A 17259-nucleotide genomic window follows, 5' to 3' on the forward strand; every position below is an offset into this window, starting at 1 on the left:
AGATAGATCTAGCATGTATCGGCTAATACTCCGATACCACTCTATATTAAGATATCGAAACAAGTAAGATATATCAAACAAGAAACTTAAATATACTTTTAATGCAACAAGATCTTAATATAAAGGACAGACTTAGCATAACAAACAAGCATATGAGATAAAAATAGCTAAATAAGGTAAGATCGGCTGAAACTCCGACACTATCTCTATTGATGATCATGAAACAAGCTAGATATTACAATTATAGATAGAACTTAATAGATCGAACTCAACCGATGCAGTATTAAGCATAAAGATAACTATAAGATCTAAACAAGATGATGAAAACCTCTAAGAGATGGCAGATATACGATGTAATCTAGATTAATAACGAGATTTAACTCTATCGGCTACTCCCAACAAAAGAAACCAGCCGATGGCAAGTTATATAGCGCAACTAACAGAGATTATAAAGTATATATGATAACTCGACGAATTACATAAACAAGATTAGAGTGTCATAAAGATGGAACCACTAATCCCGAGAACGCAAACTGCCATGACAACTTTACCTCTAGTTGAAGATCGAATTGATACAGCTCAACCCGAAAGCAAGAACTCGTCAAAATAGAACGAAAGTAAAAAAAGGTGGCGATGCGCCGAAATTGTTATTGAACTGTGTGTTATTGATTACATTGGGTTCGGGTCATATTTATACTCGAGATACATGATATCTCCTTACCGGACACGACTCTTATCTCTAACAAACTCTAAGATACACATAAGTCTTTACGACAGACTTTTGCCCAAACACATCTCTAAGGAAATTACATAAAATATCCTAATTAATAGATACAATTGCCCATCTGAGAGCTTATCTCCGTCGTGGCAATCCTTGTTAAGCACATCGATCGATTCTAGAAGCAGTTTCACAACCGTCTTTATCAGAATCGGCTGTATCAGCTATATCGGCTATATCAGCTATATCGGCTATTCTCTGTCCAATCCATCTCAGCCGATGCAGACTCCAGCCGATGCCTTCGCAGCCGATGCATACTCTGTTCTTCGAATCTAACTCTTTGTCGAATCCGCTTCGATTCCAATGTCGAACCTGGTTCATATCTTACTAAATTTGGTCGTTAACAATGTGCAAGGACTACGTGTACACAGCAGCGCCATCCTCGGGGAAGGCGCCGCTGTTGTAGATGACATAGAGCGAGCTCAGCGTTGCCTTTGTTGCTCAATGCTTACTCCCAGCGACCGGGAGCAGCATCAATGCAACCTCCCATCCTCCTCCCACTTCTCCTCCTCTTCCTCTTCATCGTCTCACTTGAACCAGTTCTCTCCTATCACCACACATCGCCGCCGCTTGCCACCGAGATTCTCAACATCGCTGCATCGTTGCCCCCGAGCATGGGCCGCAGTGTCCACGGAGGTCGTGTCACTCCACCAGTCCACCACCGTGTCCACCGAGGTTGTGGGGGAGCATGAGGAGGGGCTGGCTCTGTGGCTCCACTCTTGGGGCTTTTTGCCAAAGGAGCAGGGATGGCACCAGAGCTATAGGTCTCTTGTGCTAGCCCTACCCCGTCGCGACTTGGCGTGTATTGCGGCAGTATCTGCACCTGCGGCACGGCAGAATCCATCGTCGCCATCGGCTACGGCCACGACAATGAGTGGCTCTTCATCGGCACCATTGGTGTGCTTGCCCTTGTGTTGATGCAAAAAAAACACACACTAGCCTGCAAGATCTGCTTAGCTCCAGTGTAGGTCCAAGATGTTGATGAGATGCGAGCGTGCCAGTCAGTTTGATCCTGTAACTGATAAGATATGTAAACAACAGATAAAACAGCCGATTGCCCAATCGGCTGACAAGCCGATGGAGTAATTCCAGCCGATAGCTGATATTAGCCGATGCCAATTCCAGCCGATGTCGATAGGGTTTTGAGCAATCGACTATATGTCTAATGTAGATAATCCAATGGAAACCAATCGACTAATAATAGTATGATAGGATAAGTACTGATTCGATGGTTAAAGCATGCATCGGCTAAAAGTCTGATATCATAAAATCCAATTGATTTAGATAAATAGTGAAACATTTGTTGCAATCGGCTAAATCCAACTTGTATGTAATCTTTATAAGCCGATACAACGTCCAGATAACTTATCGGCTAGCACCCCAATAAAACACTAGCATGAACCTATCGGCTTAACGAGAATTATATTATCAACAACAATCTAGTAGGTCGGACCTAACCGATGCAACACGAGATTATATATTATAATCTAATACTCGATGAGCCGATAGATCTGTCTAATGTGATGGATATAACAAATCTATTTATAACAGCATTGTGATTGAAGAGATATATCGGATAAGACAGAAGATCAGATCTAACCAAGCCAGTCCCAACTAAACCGATGCGTCTCTAAACACAATGTAATTAGAGATAGAATTGAGATATCAGGTAGGCAAATATATCAACCAAACCAGACCAATCCAAGAGATCGAAGCGATGCAGCCTTGAACAACACCAATGTAGCCGATAGATTCACTAGTGTTGACGGAACGTAGGACTTACTCCTTCGCCGGAGATAGAACTGAACTGATCCAGCCCCGCGTCAGGTGCCAAATTCCGCCGGTTGATAAGTAAAACCTCAGAAAAGAGGGTGGTGATGCACCAAGAGTAGTATTGATCGAGAGATAAATTACAATGACACCAGGTGTACATATTTATACCTATTGGTAGGTACTAGTACTTGTAGGACAAGAAAGAAACTTTCCTACACATAAAAGGAAAACATAAAGTCCTTATCGGACACTAAACACACTTTTTTAAAGATAAAAGAAAACTAAACCCTGGCTAATTAATAGATAAACTAGCATGTCAAATCCTCCTTGAACTCAGACTCTTCTAGATAAGCTTCCTTTAATTGATCTTTATACGAATCCATCAAGAATACAACTGGTGGTGATTGATAGTTTCCATTGGTCGATTCTAGAACTTAGAAGCCGATACTGACTCTAAACCGATGATTACTCCGGGCTTACCAAATTTTATCGTTAACACCTTGGTGGCGGGCCACTCTCCTTCCCTTCCTAGATCTCCACCACCTCCTTCTCCTACTGCCTTGTCGACAGCGACTCCTGGTCACCCACACTCCAGTTCGACGACTTTGCCGAAGACGAGGTGAGACAACATACGTGGAGCTGTGCGACGTGTTCGTCCGGGGCACCCAGTCCTTGTCGGCACCTTCGGCGTGTCACTATTCGATATGCGCTACGACCTATCAAACCGGACTAGCGTGGAAGTTCCTACAGTGTTGCTGCGGTTCACGGGTGGCAGTGAGCTGTGGCTCCTAGCGAATACGATATATGATATGTCCCTTAACTTTCAAAACTAGTGTAAATAAGGTTTCAAGACGGTTTGGATAGCAATTTCGGCTGACGTAACGTTAGGTATTTAAAGTAAAAAAAAATGGTGAGCCCACATGTCACGTGCACCGTGTAGGCTTCCGCCACCGGTTTGGGAAGGAGAAGCGGCTCCGCGACGGCCTCGCGGTTGACGGCATCGGGCAAGACGGGCACAAGAAGCGGCTCCGTACCTTCTTGATCTGGTCCCACATGTCCTCCGCCGTGACATCGCCGTAGTTTGACGGGCCCATCGTGAAGCGCGGGCAGCCGGTGACGCGCGGACACTGTCGATCTCCTGCGATGCGATCACGAACGTCACCGGAGGCTGCCCGTCCACCGTCCTGCATTCGGCCATCCACCGACGTATCATCGTCTCATTCCCAGAGTATCAAATACGACAACATGAAGATGAACGCACCTGTGATGGAGGAAGACATCATGGACGTTGTTGCGAACTCTGCGTAAGAAACAACGGCACAGTTGCAAGAAGCAACGAGTCCATTAATTAACTGATTAAAATTGGCGACAAACGTAATGCCAATATCATTAATTACATCATTCTAGAGCTCATGTGATTTCCAGTCGGTTGTGATTTCCCTCCAACTGAATTCTTCATGATGAACAGAGCCAAAGGTGAGATTTTTTTACATGAAAATGCTGTCTTTTTCTAAAGAACTAGGTGTTGGTTTGCACTTACTGCCCATGTGCTATGTCAACGCCATGTAGGCACCACGTCAGCCGAAACCGTCATCTAAACTGCCTTGGGTTCTTATTTACACTGGTTTTGGGAATTGATGAACACGTCATATCTCGTATTACGGTTTAGGGACGTATTTCAAACTCGGCGATAAATTGAGAGACATAAAGTAAAGAAAAAAATCCATATATACCCCTGAAAATATACTCAATCCCTTCAATACCCCTGAATTTGGCCTCATCCCTTATATACCCCTGAGTTTTCATTTTAATCTCCTCTATACCCATCTCCGTTAGTTGACCATTAGTTGACCGTTAAATATTTTAAAATGGCTATATTACCCATCCTATACATATGTGGTACCTACCCAATAAATTTTCATATGAAAAAATTAACTTATACAAAATACAAGCAATATAATCATTTAGTGCCCAACTTAAAAAATAAAACTTATTATTTTTTATTTTTTAAAAATTATGATTAAATCCATACATTAGTTTCACCAGAAAATTAAGAGCAAAAACTAAATGTTATTTAGGTTTAAATTTTTGGGAAGATATACGAAATTCATCAAATTTGATCTGAAATTTATTTAAATTTTTTAAATTTTTTTTCTAATTTGTGATAAACTAATTACATCCCCTTTGTTTTTTCATAACGAATATTTTTTCACTAAATATTTGTTGAAAAGTAATTTTCAAATTTTATGCAAAACTTTTTTTACAATAAATATTTTTTATTTTAATAAAATAATGTTTTATTTTTAAAAATCATAACAAATATTTAGTAATTTATTCCTTATTGGTTTTCACAACTCAAATAATTTACACATAAAACTTTTTTAGCTTTTAACAATATACCAAGGACAATAAAGTAATTTTTACAATAACTAACGGTCAAACTAATGGTCAACTAACGGAATGGGTATGTAAGGCATCCAAATAAAAACTCAGGGGTATATAAGAGATAAAATAAATTTCAGGGGCATAGAAGGGATTGGGTGAAATTACATGGGCATGTAGAGAATTGGACCTGAAGTAAACTTACTCCTTACTGAAATGGCCTGGTCTGGGCTTTCACTAAAATTAAGCTTGATCAGCTGCTTCTTGGGGCCTGTTTAATAAGGATAAGTCTAGCGGCAAGGCGCTTCTGTCGCTGGCCAGGCCGTCCTCCGGCGCAGGCGCTGTGATTCCTCCAGCATCCTCCAAACCGTTGGCCGTGTTACCGGTTGGCAACAAGGCCCCGAGGAGATGAACTAGCGCCGTGCCGAGAGGTGCCTCAACTACTATACCCAGAGAAATTCTTGTCGGGCCACAAGTGCGTGGAGAAGGCATCTATCTTGCGGTGTACGATGAGGAACACACGCCCATGTTCTAAACTGATTAAGATACAAATTTTACTCGGTTTACATTAGCATGTTTTTCAAATTGCTAAACGATATGTTTCGTGTGAAAACTTTCTACGTAAAGATTGCTATAAAAATCAAATAAATCAATTTTTCAAGTTTTTAATAATTAAAACTTAATTAATTATATGCTAATGACTTCTCATTATGACAGCTCTTTTGCAGGAGTTCAATGACGTGTTCCAACTTTGACCCTTGGGGTCTTCTGCGGCCCGCTCGCTGTCGGGAGCACCACATTCATCTGCTCCTCCTAGGACTCGGCCGGTTCGTCCTCGCCAAGGCTCTAGCACCATATTCATTCAGCAGCACATGGTGGTGGTGCGTCCCTACCGCTATCCGCAGTTGGCCAGTTGCTGAAAATGAAAAACGAAGAAAAGTGAGCGCCCAGCGCTATCCGCAGTGCGACGACATGCTTCGCTATCCGACACAACACGTCAACGTTCTCGACCCCATATAATGTGCTGCTGGTCAAGAAGCACGACTACACGTGGTGTTTCTGCATTGACTATTGCGACCTGAGTGACAAGATAATGCACGACAAATATCCCATTCTGGTCATCGATCGATGAACTCCTTGACGAGCTGAAGGGAGCTTGATCTTTGTAGTGGTTTCCACCAAGGCCCATTTTAGTTACAAAAACTTTTTCCTAAAAACATCACATCGAATTTTTGATATATGTATATAACATTAAATATAGATAAAAATAAAAACTATTTGTACAATTTACATGAAAATCGCAAGACGAATCTTTTAATTCTAATTAGTTCATAATTAACCATAAGTGTTACAGTAACCCACATGTGCTAATGATGGCTTAGTTAGGCTCAAAAGATTCGTCTCGTGGTTTCCAGCGAGCTATGAAATTATTTTTTCATTCGTGTCTAAAAACCCTTTCCGACATCCGGTCAAACGTTCGATATAACAAAAAAAAAAAAAAAATATTCTTTTTTTAACTAAACGGGCCCAAGTACTGATATGCACGGTCCAATGTATAGAACACGGCGTTTCACACCAATTCCTCGTCACGCCGTTCGGGCTGAGGAATGTGCCTGCGACGAACTCTTCCTGGATGCCAAGCTAGCGCGACCTATGAACGGGAGCTCATCAGCTTGGTCAACGCGGCCGGTAGGGCATTGGCGGGCGTATCTTTGTACTGTTTCATCACCATCCGGACGGACCACTTCAGTGTGAAATATCTGCTCGATCAGCGCCTGCACCACCATCCGGCAGCAGCAATATATGCATGAGAAAATTGTTTGGTAAATGTTTTCTTACCTACTGTACCCGACAAGGAATATAGGGCTGTGTTCGCACTCCCTAGCATGCAAAACGAAGCAGCGTTTAGTGTATAATTAATTAAGTATTAGCTAAAATAAAATTGAAAAATGTATTAATGACTTTTTTAAAGTAACTTTCAAATAGAAATTTTTTTTTGCAAAAAACACATTGTTTAGCAGTTTGAAAAGCGTGAACGCGAAAAATGAGGGAGGTGAGTTGGGAAAGTAGAGATAAGAACTCAACCGTGTGCTTCATTGCTTTTGATTGAATGCATCATGTCATATTAGTTATTACGCTTCATAAGCAGTATGCATGATAACAGGGGCGGATCCATATCAATATTAGAGGAGGAACTCATCTCCTTTTTTTCTTCAACCCCCTTCTCTCCCTCCTCTCTTCTCCCCCCTTCTTTCTCCTTCCATCAATGTGATCCACACGGTAGGGAGACTTGAGTACTCCCAGCACCTACGCTTGATCCGTCCTTTCTTGATAAAAACATCACTTCTTCCACTATTTATGTGTAACAAATTTTTTCATGACCCATCTTTCATCTGCGTATCAATTCTCTGAGGACATGGTGTCCCATTATTAATTAGCTATTTTCCATAAAAAACGAATTACATTTTTATCCAGCATGCATGAGCATGATGTTCGAGTACATCAAAATATGTATACAGCAAGATACACATGAAAACAAATTAATCTTAGTCACTCTCGTGACCAAAATTAATCTAACCGCATCTAATACTAGATGATACCCCGCGCGATGCTGCGGAATACTATGTGAAAAAAGTAGTATGATTGAAGGAAAGATATAAAAATAAAGCCAATCTACCAAAGGAATTCTATAGTTTGATTGGTATATAATATGTCTGCCATATAAGCAATCTAACAGGGTCATGTATAAGTTCAAATGACGGTTATGTTGTTCAGAGAGTATATATAATATAGCCGGTAGGAAAGAAAAAATAATTGTATGGTTTGTTTATGAGAGATTAAAGAAAAAAAATGCTTCTTGCTAATCTGGTATAGGAAGTGCATAGGCAAGTGAACTGATAATCACTTGAAGGTGTGTCAATCCATAGCGTGAGCGAGCTTGATAAGACCAGATAGTGATGTTCCCTTCGATTTGCTGTAAACATTGAGAAAACATATATTGACTAAATTTATAAGATGAAACCAAGTTTATATATCAGCTAGCTCATGCAAGACGAAGGCCTTAGTCTGAAGGGACTGGATTTGAATCATGTCTTCCATCCAATGGTCTGGTGCTGGACTGAAACAATTCAAGTTCTAGCTGAATAAACAACAGTGCACATATATAGTAATGAAAAACGGATTCAATACAAAAAAAAAAAGAGTTAACCATCAAAGATGGATAAGGTAGTTTTTACAAAATCTCTGTATATCTGAATATATAATAAAATAATGATGGTAAGCTTGGCAAATTGCAATTTCATACCTACATGATACATATATCGATGGAACCCAAAGTACTGAATTTCCTGATTGATTGCTCTGCAACAGGAGATGGAAGTCATGGAACCCCCAAATGAATTGCTCGATCGACTGATCCAGAACAGGACAATATATATGCCTTTCAGCGTGATGCTTCTTCCACCTGCCGTAAATTTGGGGATCGTAATCAGAATTTACACACAGAATCCAACAAATAAAATGTCAAGTAAATTTTCACAGGTGCATTACATTCCGAAGCAAACCAACAACAGAAAAGGCAAGAGAAAATTCTGATAAAACGAAGGAGCACACGTAAAGTAGATACACAAATAAGAAATGGTATGCGAGGAAAGGAGGGTGAGAGGAATAAAAATGGCACCTGCCAGGTCGCCAATGAAACGGAAGAGGATTGATGATGATGCAGGTATATGCCCATGGAAGATGTAATACAAACAGAAACAGATATAGGAGAGGATATAAAGCAATCCATTTTAATGACACACGTTATCAACTCATCAAATGAGGAGGCGAGAAGACCAGGAAGCAACGGGATAGGAAGCTGGGAGACGGCGGGAGAGGAAGTGGCGCTATACATTGGTGGGCGTCGACGGTTTCCTGGGAAGCGGGGCCGACCCAATGTAGAGGAAGCGGAGTGGTGGGGGAGGAAAAGACGCTGCGTGGGGGGTGCAAGGCTGGGAGCGGCGCGAGAGGAGCGCAAGCGGCCCCATGTTCCACGCGTGCTTTTGTGGGGAGGGTAGCAAACAGTCAATGGTCTTGGTGGGGAAGAGACGGGAGGTCAACCGATGGGCTTTTGGGCTTTCACGTGTGGGCTATGCTAAGCAGGATCCATGTTGTTAGGATTGGACTGTGCTGACCAAGATCCAGACCATTGGTACTTGATCCAACGGTTACTGTTTATTTGGATGAACCGCAGAACAGCAAAATAGGTAATAACTACATTAAGTGGGATCACTTGTATAGTATTATAGGATAATTGGCTATTAAGTAATTAATGCAGCACCAATATAACTGCTCGATCGTCAGTTTATCCTGCTGGCTCTCTATGGCCAAAAAAAAAGAATCAACTAATTAATTAGCCTCCATATATCTCTTATACCGATTGCAGGGTGCAAACCCTAGCAGCACATTGGGCCACGTGGCCAAACCTAGAAGCAAAGTTTATATGTCTTAGACACGCGCCACGTGGCCGCGTGCTATTGCAAGGTTCGGTTCGCACTCGCATCTATTGGATTATGAATCAACGGTAGAGATGGTCAAAGGACGTAACTGTAAAATTTGATCTTTCAAGGGTGTTTAGCGCAAAAGCTGGCATCCATTCTAGAGAAATTCTCCCCTCTTCTCGCCGGAAGAAAATTATATAGGACTGAAGTCCTACACTCATCTGAAGGACTTCGTCCCCTTACGTGACACGTGTCCATTCCGACGATTCGCGAACCGCCTCCGACGTTGGCCACCGTCGCACCTCACCGATTCCCATCTCTAAAAACCCTAGCCCACAGAGCCTCCCTCTTCACTGCACCTGTGAACGCGCCTGCGCCGGGGAAGGAGCATGGATGCTGCGAGCGCGGTTATGCGGCGCGGCGCGCATTTGCAGCAGGCACGACGAGGGCATGGGTCGGGTGGTTGACCCCTTGGCTCGATGAGCGGCCCAAGGGCTACCTCTTCAAGCGGTCGTCGCCGCTAGCAGGGGAGTTCCGTAAGTGGGTGGATTGGGAGCTTCCATGCTACCTCACCGTCATCATTCTCGGCATCAGGCTCAACACGAAGCCCAACCTCACCCTGCAGACCTGGCCGCACCAGAAAGGGTGCAAACAGGCAACAGCAACAGGAGCTGCTGGTGTCCGTGGAGGCCCAGGGCGAGCGATCTGCACACCTCAGGTCACCTCAAAACCTACACTGCGTTTGTTTTGCTTCCAATTAGATGGTCGAGACTTGAGATGTGCGGGCTAAACACTGTGTTGTTGTTTTTGTTTGATGGATTTTAATTTTATCCGATGATGGCGAATGCCCTGAATATTCTGAAATGCTTTTCAATTGTATCATTTCCCCCTCTTTAGATGTGCCGCACTGCAATTTTTTTTGTGAGCACAATTAGAATTTAACTTGTCTCTCCCATTCCCAAATAACTTGCTTGCACTTGCAGATTTCGTATTCGGGTTAGGTAGAGCATAAATCAATTGTCGTGATGAATCCTGAAGCCAATCTCTGAACAAAAATAGCTATCCCTCTTGCCGAATATGATGGCATTGTTAGGATCTCTAAAAATAACTTAGAAACATGCCACAATGGATAATTATGTACTGTAGCACCGGTGGCTATTATATATAAACTTACCTCTTCTTTATGGTGCTTAAATTTCTCTCCAGTTCATTACTTCATTTCATGCCAAGTTGCCAATTATCCTATCAATTTATTTTACCCATCCGTTCAAGAAACTATCACTTAACATGAGACATGCATTGTATTGTCATTAGTTTTAAAGGACATACTTTTACCATCACCTGGCAAACCATAGAGCATATTAAGGTCAGATAGCATGATATCCAGGGTTCTTAGCTGCTACCATAGATCATGACCATAGTGCTTTGTTTTTTGTTTTCCATTTTCTCGGTGTCTTGCTAATCATATAGCTAAGATTTTTTTTCCCAAATACCAGTTCCGAGAAACCTAACAGCTCTTTATATTCGTCCACACTCTACAACAATTAAACACACATGCAGAGAAATATAAAGGCTCCTTTGAGTAGGAATATTTATGTTTTCAATTCCATTTGCCTAAAACTAACGATCAGGTTAGGGAAGACAAGAAAATAGATTATTTTGTCAATTTTGAATATTTTAGCTGATCAGGTTTTGTTATCACGATGAATAATGTCCGTGAATATAATGTCTTGTCTTCCCTGCAAGGCTTCTGAATATAATTTTCTATTGGTAAACTTCCTTGATATATGTTCTGATGGTTTGTCATGACAACCTGTACGATGAACGATTCCTGTTCTTCCAGCAACTCCTTCTTGCATTCAAGAACGCGAATTTGGTTCTGAAAAAGAAGTATATGTACTTTATCTCTGTATGACTACGCTTGCATGCCACTGACACACTCACTGTGGGCTGGCCGCTCATCGATGACCAGAAGCCGGTCTTGGAGTGCGGCAAGTTCACACTCAGATTCTTCCAGCCTCAAGGTAATTAAAATTGATCGTCCTCTTCTCCGATCCACGCACAATTTTAGTTGTTCATTACCTTAATTAAATCAGTGTCCCTTAGGGTTGTTTGATTGAGTAAAATTAATTTTGCATGGTACATAACAACTGCAACTTGAGAAACATATCCCTTATAATATGCTAGCATGAACCATGCTGGTCTAGATGAAAACATGTTTATTTAGCAACTCGGAAAAAAAAGAGAGAATCTCATCGGTACATAAAATCAGCACTACAATTCTGCACAACTGCCTGCAGAAAATATTCCTTACTACTAGTAAGGCAGTAACAAAGATTTCTCTTGCCTTCATTTCTCTCTTTCTTATTACCAGGAATGGAAGGCCAAATCACTTTTGATGTTCATGAAAATTGTAAGGTTATAACTTAGATACCTTTTTATACTCAGGGTATCATGAAATTTAGATGGTGATGTTCTTTGTTTAGGACCGCCTGTGACTTTGGAGATTAAAAAAGCATATTTCAATTTGTTATCCCCTTTTCCACTTTGCAGCCATTTCGTTGGTCTATTTTTTTTATCCCTTTTGATGCTACTATATGGTGTGCTTGATAATAGTTGATAAACAAAGGGATTCTTTTCAGGCTGCAAAAGGCTAAAGGCATATGCTTGATGATTTGTTCATCAATTTTTTCTTTCAGTTTTGTTATAGCTATTAATTGATACCATTTTTTATTGCAACACATTATTAGCATATGGTATTATCACTTACTGATGTGTAATATTAACTTTGACATTTCTTACTTAGTGCAGAAAATTCATCGAAAATAATCATGCCATTACTTGGCATCGGTCCCCATCATCTGTGTCCTCATCTTACATGGGGTGAGCTCGAATAGTTTATCATGGACATATAAGAGTGATACTAAAAGCTATGTATTCGATGACTATGTATGGATAATAAGGATATCACACTTCTCCCTAGTTGGCTTGGTGATATAATCGCTCCTTTCAGTCCTATCACACGGTGGCTTGCTGAGTTATTACCTACTCTGGCTTGTTAAGGCTCACGAGCTAGCTCGCTATCTCTAATGAGTTTTAAAGCCAGCTCGGCTCGTATAAAAATGTAACAAGTCGAGTCGAGCCGAGCTTGTCACGAGCTAAACGAGCTAACGAGCCATGAGCTTTTTGTCCACCCCTAATAGTAATCAATACTTTTATGGTAATGATCATGTATAGTAACATGTATTTTGTTTCTAATTTGCCTCGCTGCACTGGCAACATTGCACCTAGAGTTGATAATGATTTTTAATTTTTTGCCATTCACTCCTGTTCATATAAATGTAACAGGTAATACCTCTATTTGGCCCAATTGGGCTGGCGCATGTACACTTTCGCGCGGCTTTGCCGCGTTGCATTTATAGTACATACTATATATAAGCGAATTATACATATATCAGACGACAATAGATAGAGAGATGATATAACGCCGATCGACGATGGATGGATCGAGATCAGAGGCAATCGAGGGCCTGGAGCGAGCCCTTGGAGATGCCCTTGGCGTTGGTGCAGACGGCCATGGTCTTGTTGTCCTTGCCGTTGTACTTCAGGTTGACGTCGAGCAGCTCCATGCCGCTGCAGGGCAGCTGGTCGGAGCAGAGCAGGCTGACGGCCTCCGGCGTGTTGGAGGTGCCGGTGATGTTGCGGAACGTCACGTTCTTGATGGTCACCGTCTTGCTCCCCTTCTTCTCGGGGCAGTCCTTCTCGGGGCAGTACTTCTGGTCCACGATCACCGGGTTGGCCACCCCGTCCATCTGAATGTTCTCGAACGTCAGCCTGGACACCGTGATCGGGGACAGCACGTCCTCGTACGACTTGATCCGGACGCCGTTGGAGGTGTTGCGGAGCACGCAGTCGCGGACCGTCACGTCCGTCACGTCCTTCTCGTCCTTGAACCTGCCCAGGCACCCCACGCTGATCCCCTGCCCGGGCCCGCAGGTGATCCCCTGGATGCTGATCCACGAGCTCCCCGGCCCCACGGAGATGCAGTCGTCCCCCGTCGCGATGGTCAAGTCCGACACGCTGATCTCCGACGAGTCGCCGATGTGGACACCGTCCGTGTTCGGGCTGTTCGCCACCGCGGTGATGGTCACGTTCTTGATCGTCACACCCTTGGACATGTACACGTTGATGTGGAAGAACTTGGCGTTCACCAGCTTGAGCCCCGACACGGTCCCATTCTTCACGTAGTCCAGCACCAACGTCTATGTACATATGCATGCATGCATATTACTAATGACTCTTACGTTGTCGATCGATCGATCTGTTTTATTATATATACTCTTAATTACGTACGTTGGGCAAGATCTTGCATTCGTCTTTCCAGACGGCGGCGCCCTGGCCGTCGAGGGTGCCGGAGCCGTTGACGAGGACGTTGTCGATGTGGAGGATCTCGATCCAGTTGCCCTTGTTGTACTTGGGGATGTCATTGGAGCCAAACATGGTGCCATCGATCTGGACGGTGACGTAGCCCTTGCACGGCCCGCTGAAGTTGAGGGACCCGGTCATGAATTCTCCCTTGGGGATCACCACCTTCTGTGACCCAGCCAACCCGCACGCCGCGTCCCACGCATCCTGGACCGCCTGCACACATCATATCGATCGACCACCGAAGCCAACCCGTATGAATCTCGACGAAAACCACCTGATCTGTACATACATGGAGGTGCTGGGAAAAGAGACCGTTTCTTGTGCATGTGACCTCACCTTGGTGCTATCTGTCTTGCCGTCAGCGACGGCGCCGAGCTCGGTGATGTCGAAGACTGTGTTGGCCGCAGCCACTAGGCTAGGAGCACTAGCGACCTTGGCCTCAGACTTTTTGGCATAGGCGGCGCCGTAGACGACGCTAAGGATGAACATGAACCTGATGGCGTTGTCCATCGTCACAGCCATTTTCTGTCGCTACTGCTCGGGAAACACTCGATCGGATTCCTTCTCTCCTCGGCGACGCAGAGAAGCTCGGGAAGATAAGCTGACACCGAGAGGAGGCCCATTTCCTATGTTTAAGGCATGGTGGTCTTGGCCTCTGCTATTTTTAGGCAATCCTTGAACTGGCGCCCTTGTATCCTCTAGTTTTGACAGGTTGGTTTTTGTTGTTCATATCTCTCGGACCACAGCTAGCTCAGTTTGCGCCAAAGCTAGTTGGCGCGTGCGTGTTGGCGGCGCGCGATTTTTCGCGAGGAGGTAGTTTAATTGACCCCCTCAAGGAGGCCACCAACCATGGGCTGGGCCTTCCTGGCCCATTTTCATCAGGCGGCCTCCTCTCTTGCTTACATATGTAGACTTGTGAATTTTGGGATGGTTTGATCGTGTGAAATTAGTGTTCTCAGCCCACTTGTCCGCAAGTCTGATTCTCGACAACGTCCGATTGATTGATCATCCATTTCGCTGTCGATTCTCCTCCATTTATGCTTATTCTCTGCAAGATGTTAGTAGTCCTAGTGCTAGTGGAATATATCTTATTCTAACATGAATATGCATTGCAAGGATAACTAGTTCTCTTTTATTTCAGTAATATTGACGGGTGAAACTGATCGATAACGACCGTCAACAATTACACGGATTGGAGGGACCATATGCCAATCAAAGCCATCTAGAATTGAGCCCAATCAAAATACATCATGTTGGGGGCCCACCAAGCAGCCACCCAGCTGAAGGAGTGGCCGGCAGGTGGGCCAGAAGTTCGGCCGAACCAACTCTGGCACCCCTCGCGGCTAGCTTCCACATGGAAACCGTTATCTCCCTCCTGAAGGCATTAGCGTAGGTCCCAAGGAAAGAAACTGCCATCTAATGAGGGTTGGAGGACATGTAGAGGCTTGAGAGGAGTCGGAGGGGAATATTCCCTTAAGAATCTCAACTCACTCAAGTCATCTCACACTATAAATAGCTCCTCCACTCCTATCTTCCATATTATACCAACAAGTGGAGCACAACTCTCTGTTAAGCTTTTTATCATTCTGGCATCGACGCATTTATTCGTTTACTTTTTCGTATCACTAATTCAGGTTATACACTCAGGCATTACTCTAGTAGAGTAGGAAGAGAGTGAGGGGAAGCTCCGAAATGAGTGCCCCAAATGTCGGAGTTTTGTCCGGGAGTTCCGGAGAAGTGCCGGAGATGTCAGCATTCTTCCAATGGAGTTCCGAAGGAGTGCCAAAGATATCGGCACTCTCTCCAATCTTGTATCTTGACAGATGCTTCTTTTATAAGTAAGTATTCGTAATCTCCTTTGGTATTTTCTTTTCTTATTTAAGTAAGATATATTCTCATCGTTGTGGGTTCAACACTCTACTTAGGTAGAGTACCTTAGTCTTTAGATGGTACCGAGATTAAGGTAGTAATCAATAGCATAGACGTGGTGTATAGGCTGGAGGTTACCTTTGTTTGTTGTGTACTCCACGGGTCGCAGAGGTAGACGGCAAGTGGTGACAACCTGTTCATCCTTCGTAATTCTCCATGTTCAGATACATCATAGAGCTGTAGGCTAGAGTCTCCTTGGTAGACCAGGGGTAAGCTAGCGCCCGAAGCATTTGATAGAGTTTTACCTTAACTTAATTAAGATAATTAACCCATAGGAATACTCTATATCCGTAGCCTACCATTTAGTTGTTGTCCTTGTAAGAATCATGTTCTTAGATTATACACACATATTTCCTGTGGATACGATACCTTGGAATTGTCTTGGGTGAACGCTACAATGGTATCTATGTGCTTGTAGATTATTCTGTGATCGTAATAAATACCAACAAGCTTTCTGGCACAGTTGCCGGGGAACGGTTGTTGTATCATCTTTGAACTTGGTTCATCCTCGTATCTTTTCTTTTGTGCTTTCTTCCTTCCTTTCTCTTCTCTTCTACCATGGAGCAACATATTTATTCAAAATCATTCCGCTCCAAAGGGCGAATTCTTTGAGCCACTACCTTTTCAAAACCCATATGGCTTTGAACTCCGTCCTTGCCTTGTAGCCATGGTTCGGCAGTACTCCTTCTTGCACTGTTAGGAAGACACATGGTGAATGGGGATAACTCAAAAGTAGGCGTTGTCTTGCTTTCTTCTTGTTAACCCGTGATGTATTCCTATAGATGGAAATTCTTGGCTTTTAGCAGAGTGAGAAGAAGTCTGCCTCGTATCTTCTTTTTTCCGACTTGAGGCTCATTCGCATGGTAGAAGGTCGGGATTGTATCCTAGACAACACCTCCCTTCGTCTATTGTGAAATCCTCTAGGAAGTCAAGTATACCCATGAGGAGCTTCAACCGTTGAAACTAAGCCTATACCTTCTACATCCCAAAATTCAACCTTTGAGCCCTCACCCGAGCCTCAGGAACCAAAGAAAGAAGAAATTATGCCTTTGGAAATCCCTTTCTAGTTCGAGGATGATCTCTTCGAAGATTATGGAAGCACCTCGAACTATTCCTCTCAAAAGAGACCACCTGTCCTGTGTAGTGCCTCTGAGCCGTTCGAGAAAATTTTTTTCTCAAAAAGACGGTGAGAAATTTTTTTTCTCAAATAATCAATAGTTATCTTTACCCGACGGAAGATTGAGAATTCAGTTGCCATCATTACTGCAGAAAGGAGCCGTGTTACTACACATTGACCGTTGTGTTACTGCGCTGTTCCTGCGAGATGAGAACTGAAAAGAAGTGGACGTGGAGGGGAGGCAATAGGTGGGTTTGACCGACCGGAGGGCACTTGGGGCACTCCTTTCAGAGTTTCCCCTCACTCTCTTCCTATATTCTTACTCTACTAAAGAGTAGCATAAATATGAAAGTGAGTTATACTCCACTTGA

General features: G+C 43.2%; 1 protein-coding gene across 1 annotated transcript; it reads right to left on the bottom strand.

The window, feature by feature from the left end:
* Window positions 1–12697: 12697 nt before the first annotated feature.
* On the bottom strand, window positions 12698–14428 carry LOC127757967 (exopolygalacturonase-like). The gene is made up of 3 exons (XM_052283563.1): window positions 14179–14428; window positions 13768–14055; window positions 12698–13676 (listed from the first exon to the last, which is right to left on the bottom strand). Exons 1-3 carry the CDS (start codon window positions 14362–14364, stop codon window positions 12927–12929), a joined length of 1224 nt encoding a protein of 407 aa, XP_052139523.1. The 5' UTR covers window positions 14365–14428; the 3' UTR covers window positions 12698–12926.
* Between the last annotated feature and the right edge of the window lie 2831 nt (window positions 14429–17259).

The sequence above is a fragment of the Oryza glaberrima genome, chromosome 1 (genome assembly GCF_000147395.1).
Source record: "Oryza glaberrima chromosome 1, OglaRS2, whole genome shotgun sequence".
NCBI lineage: Eukaryota > Viridiplantae > Streptophyta > Magnoliopsida > Poales > Poaceae > Oryza > Oryza glaberrima.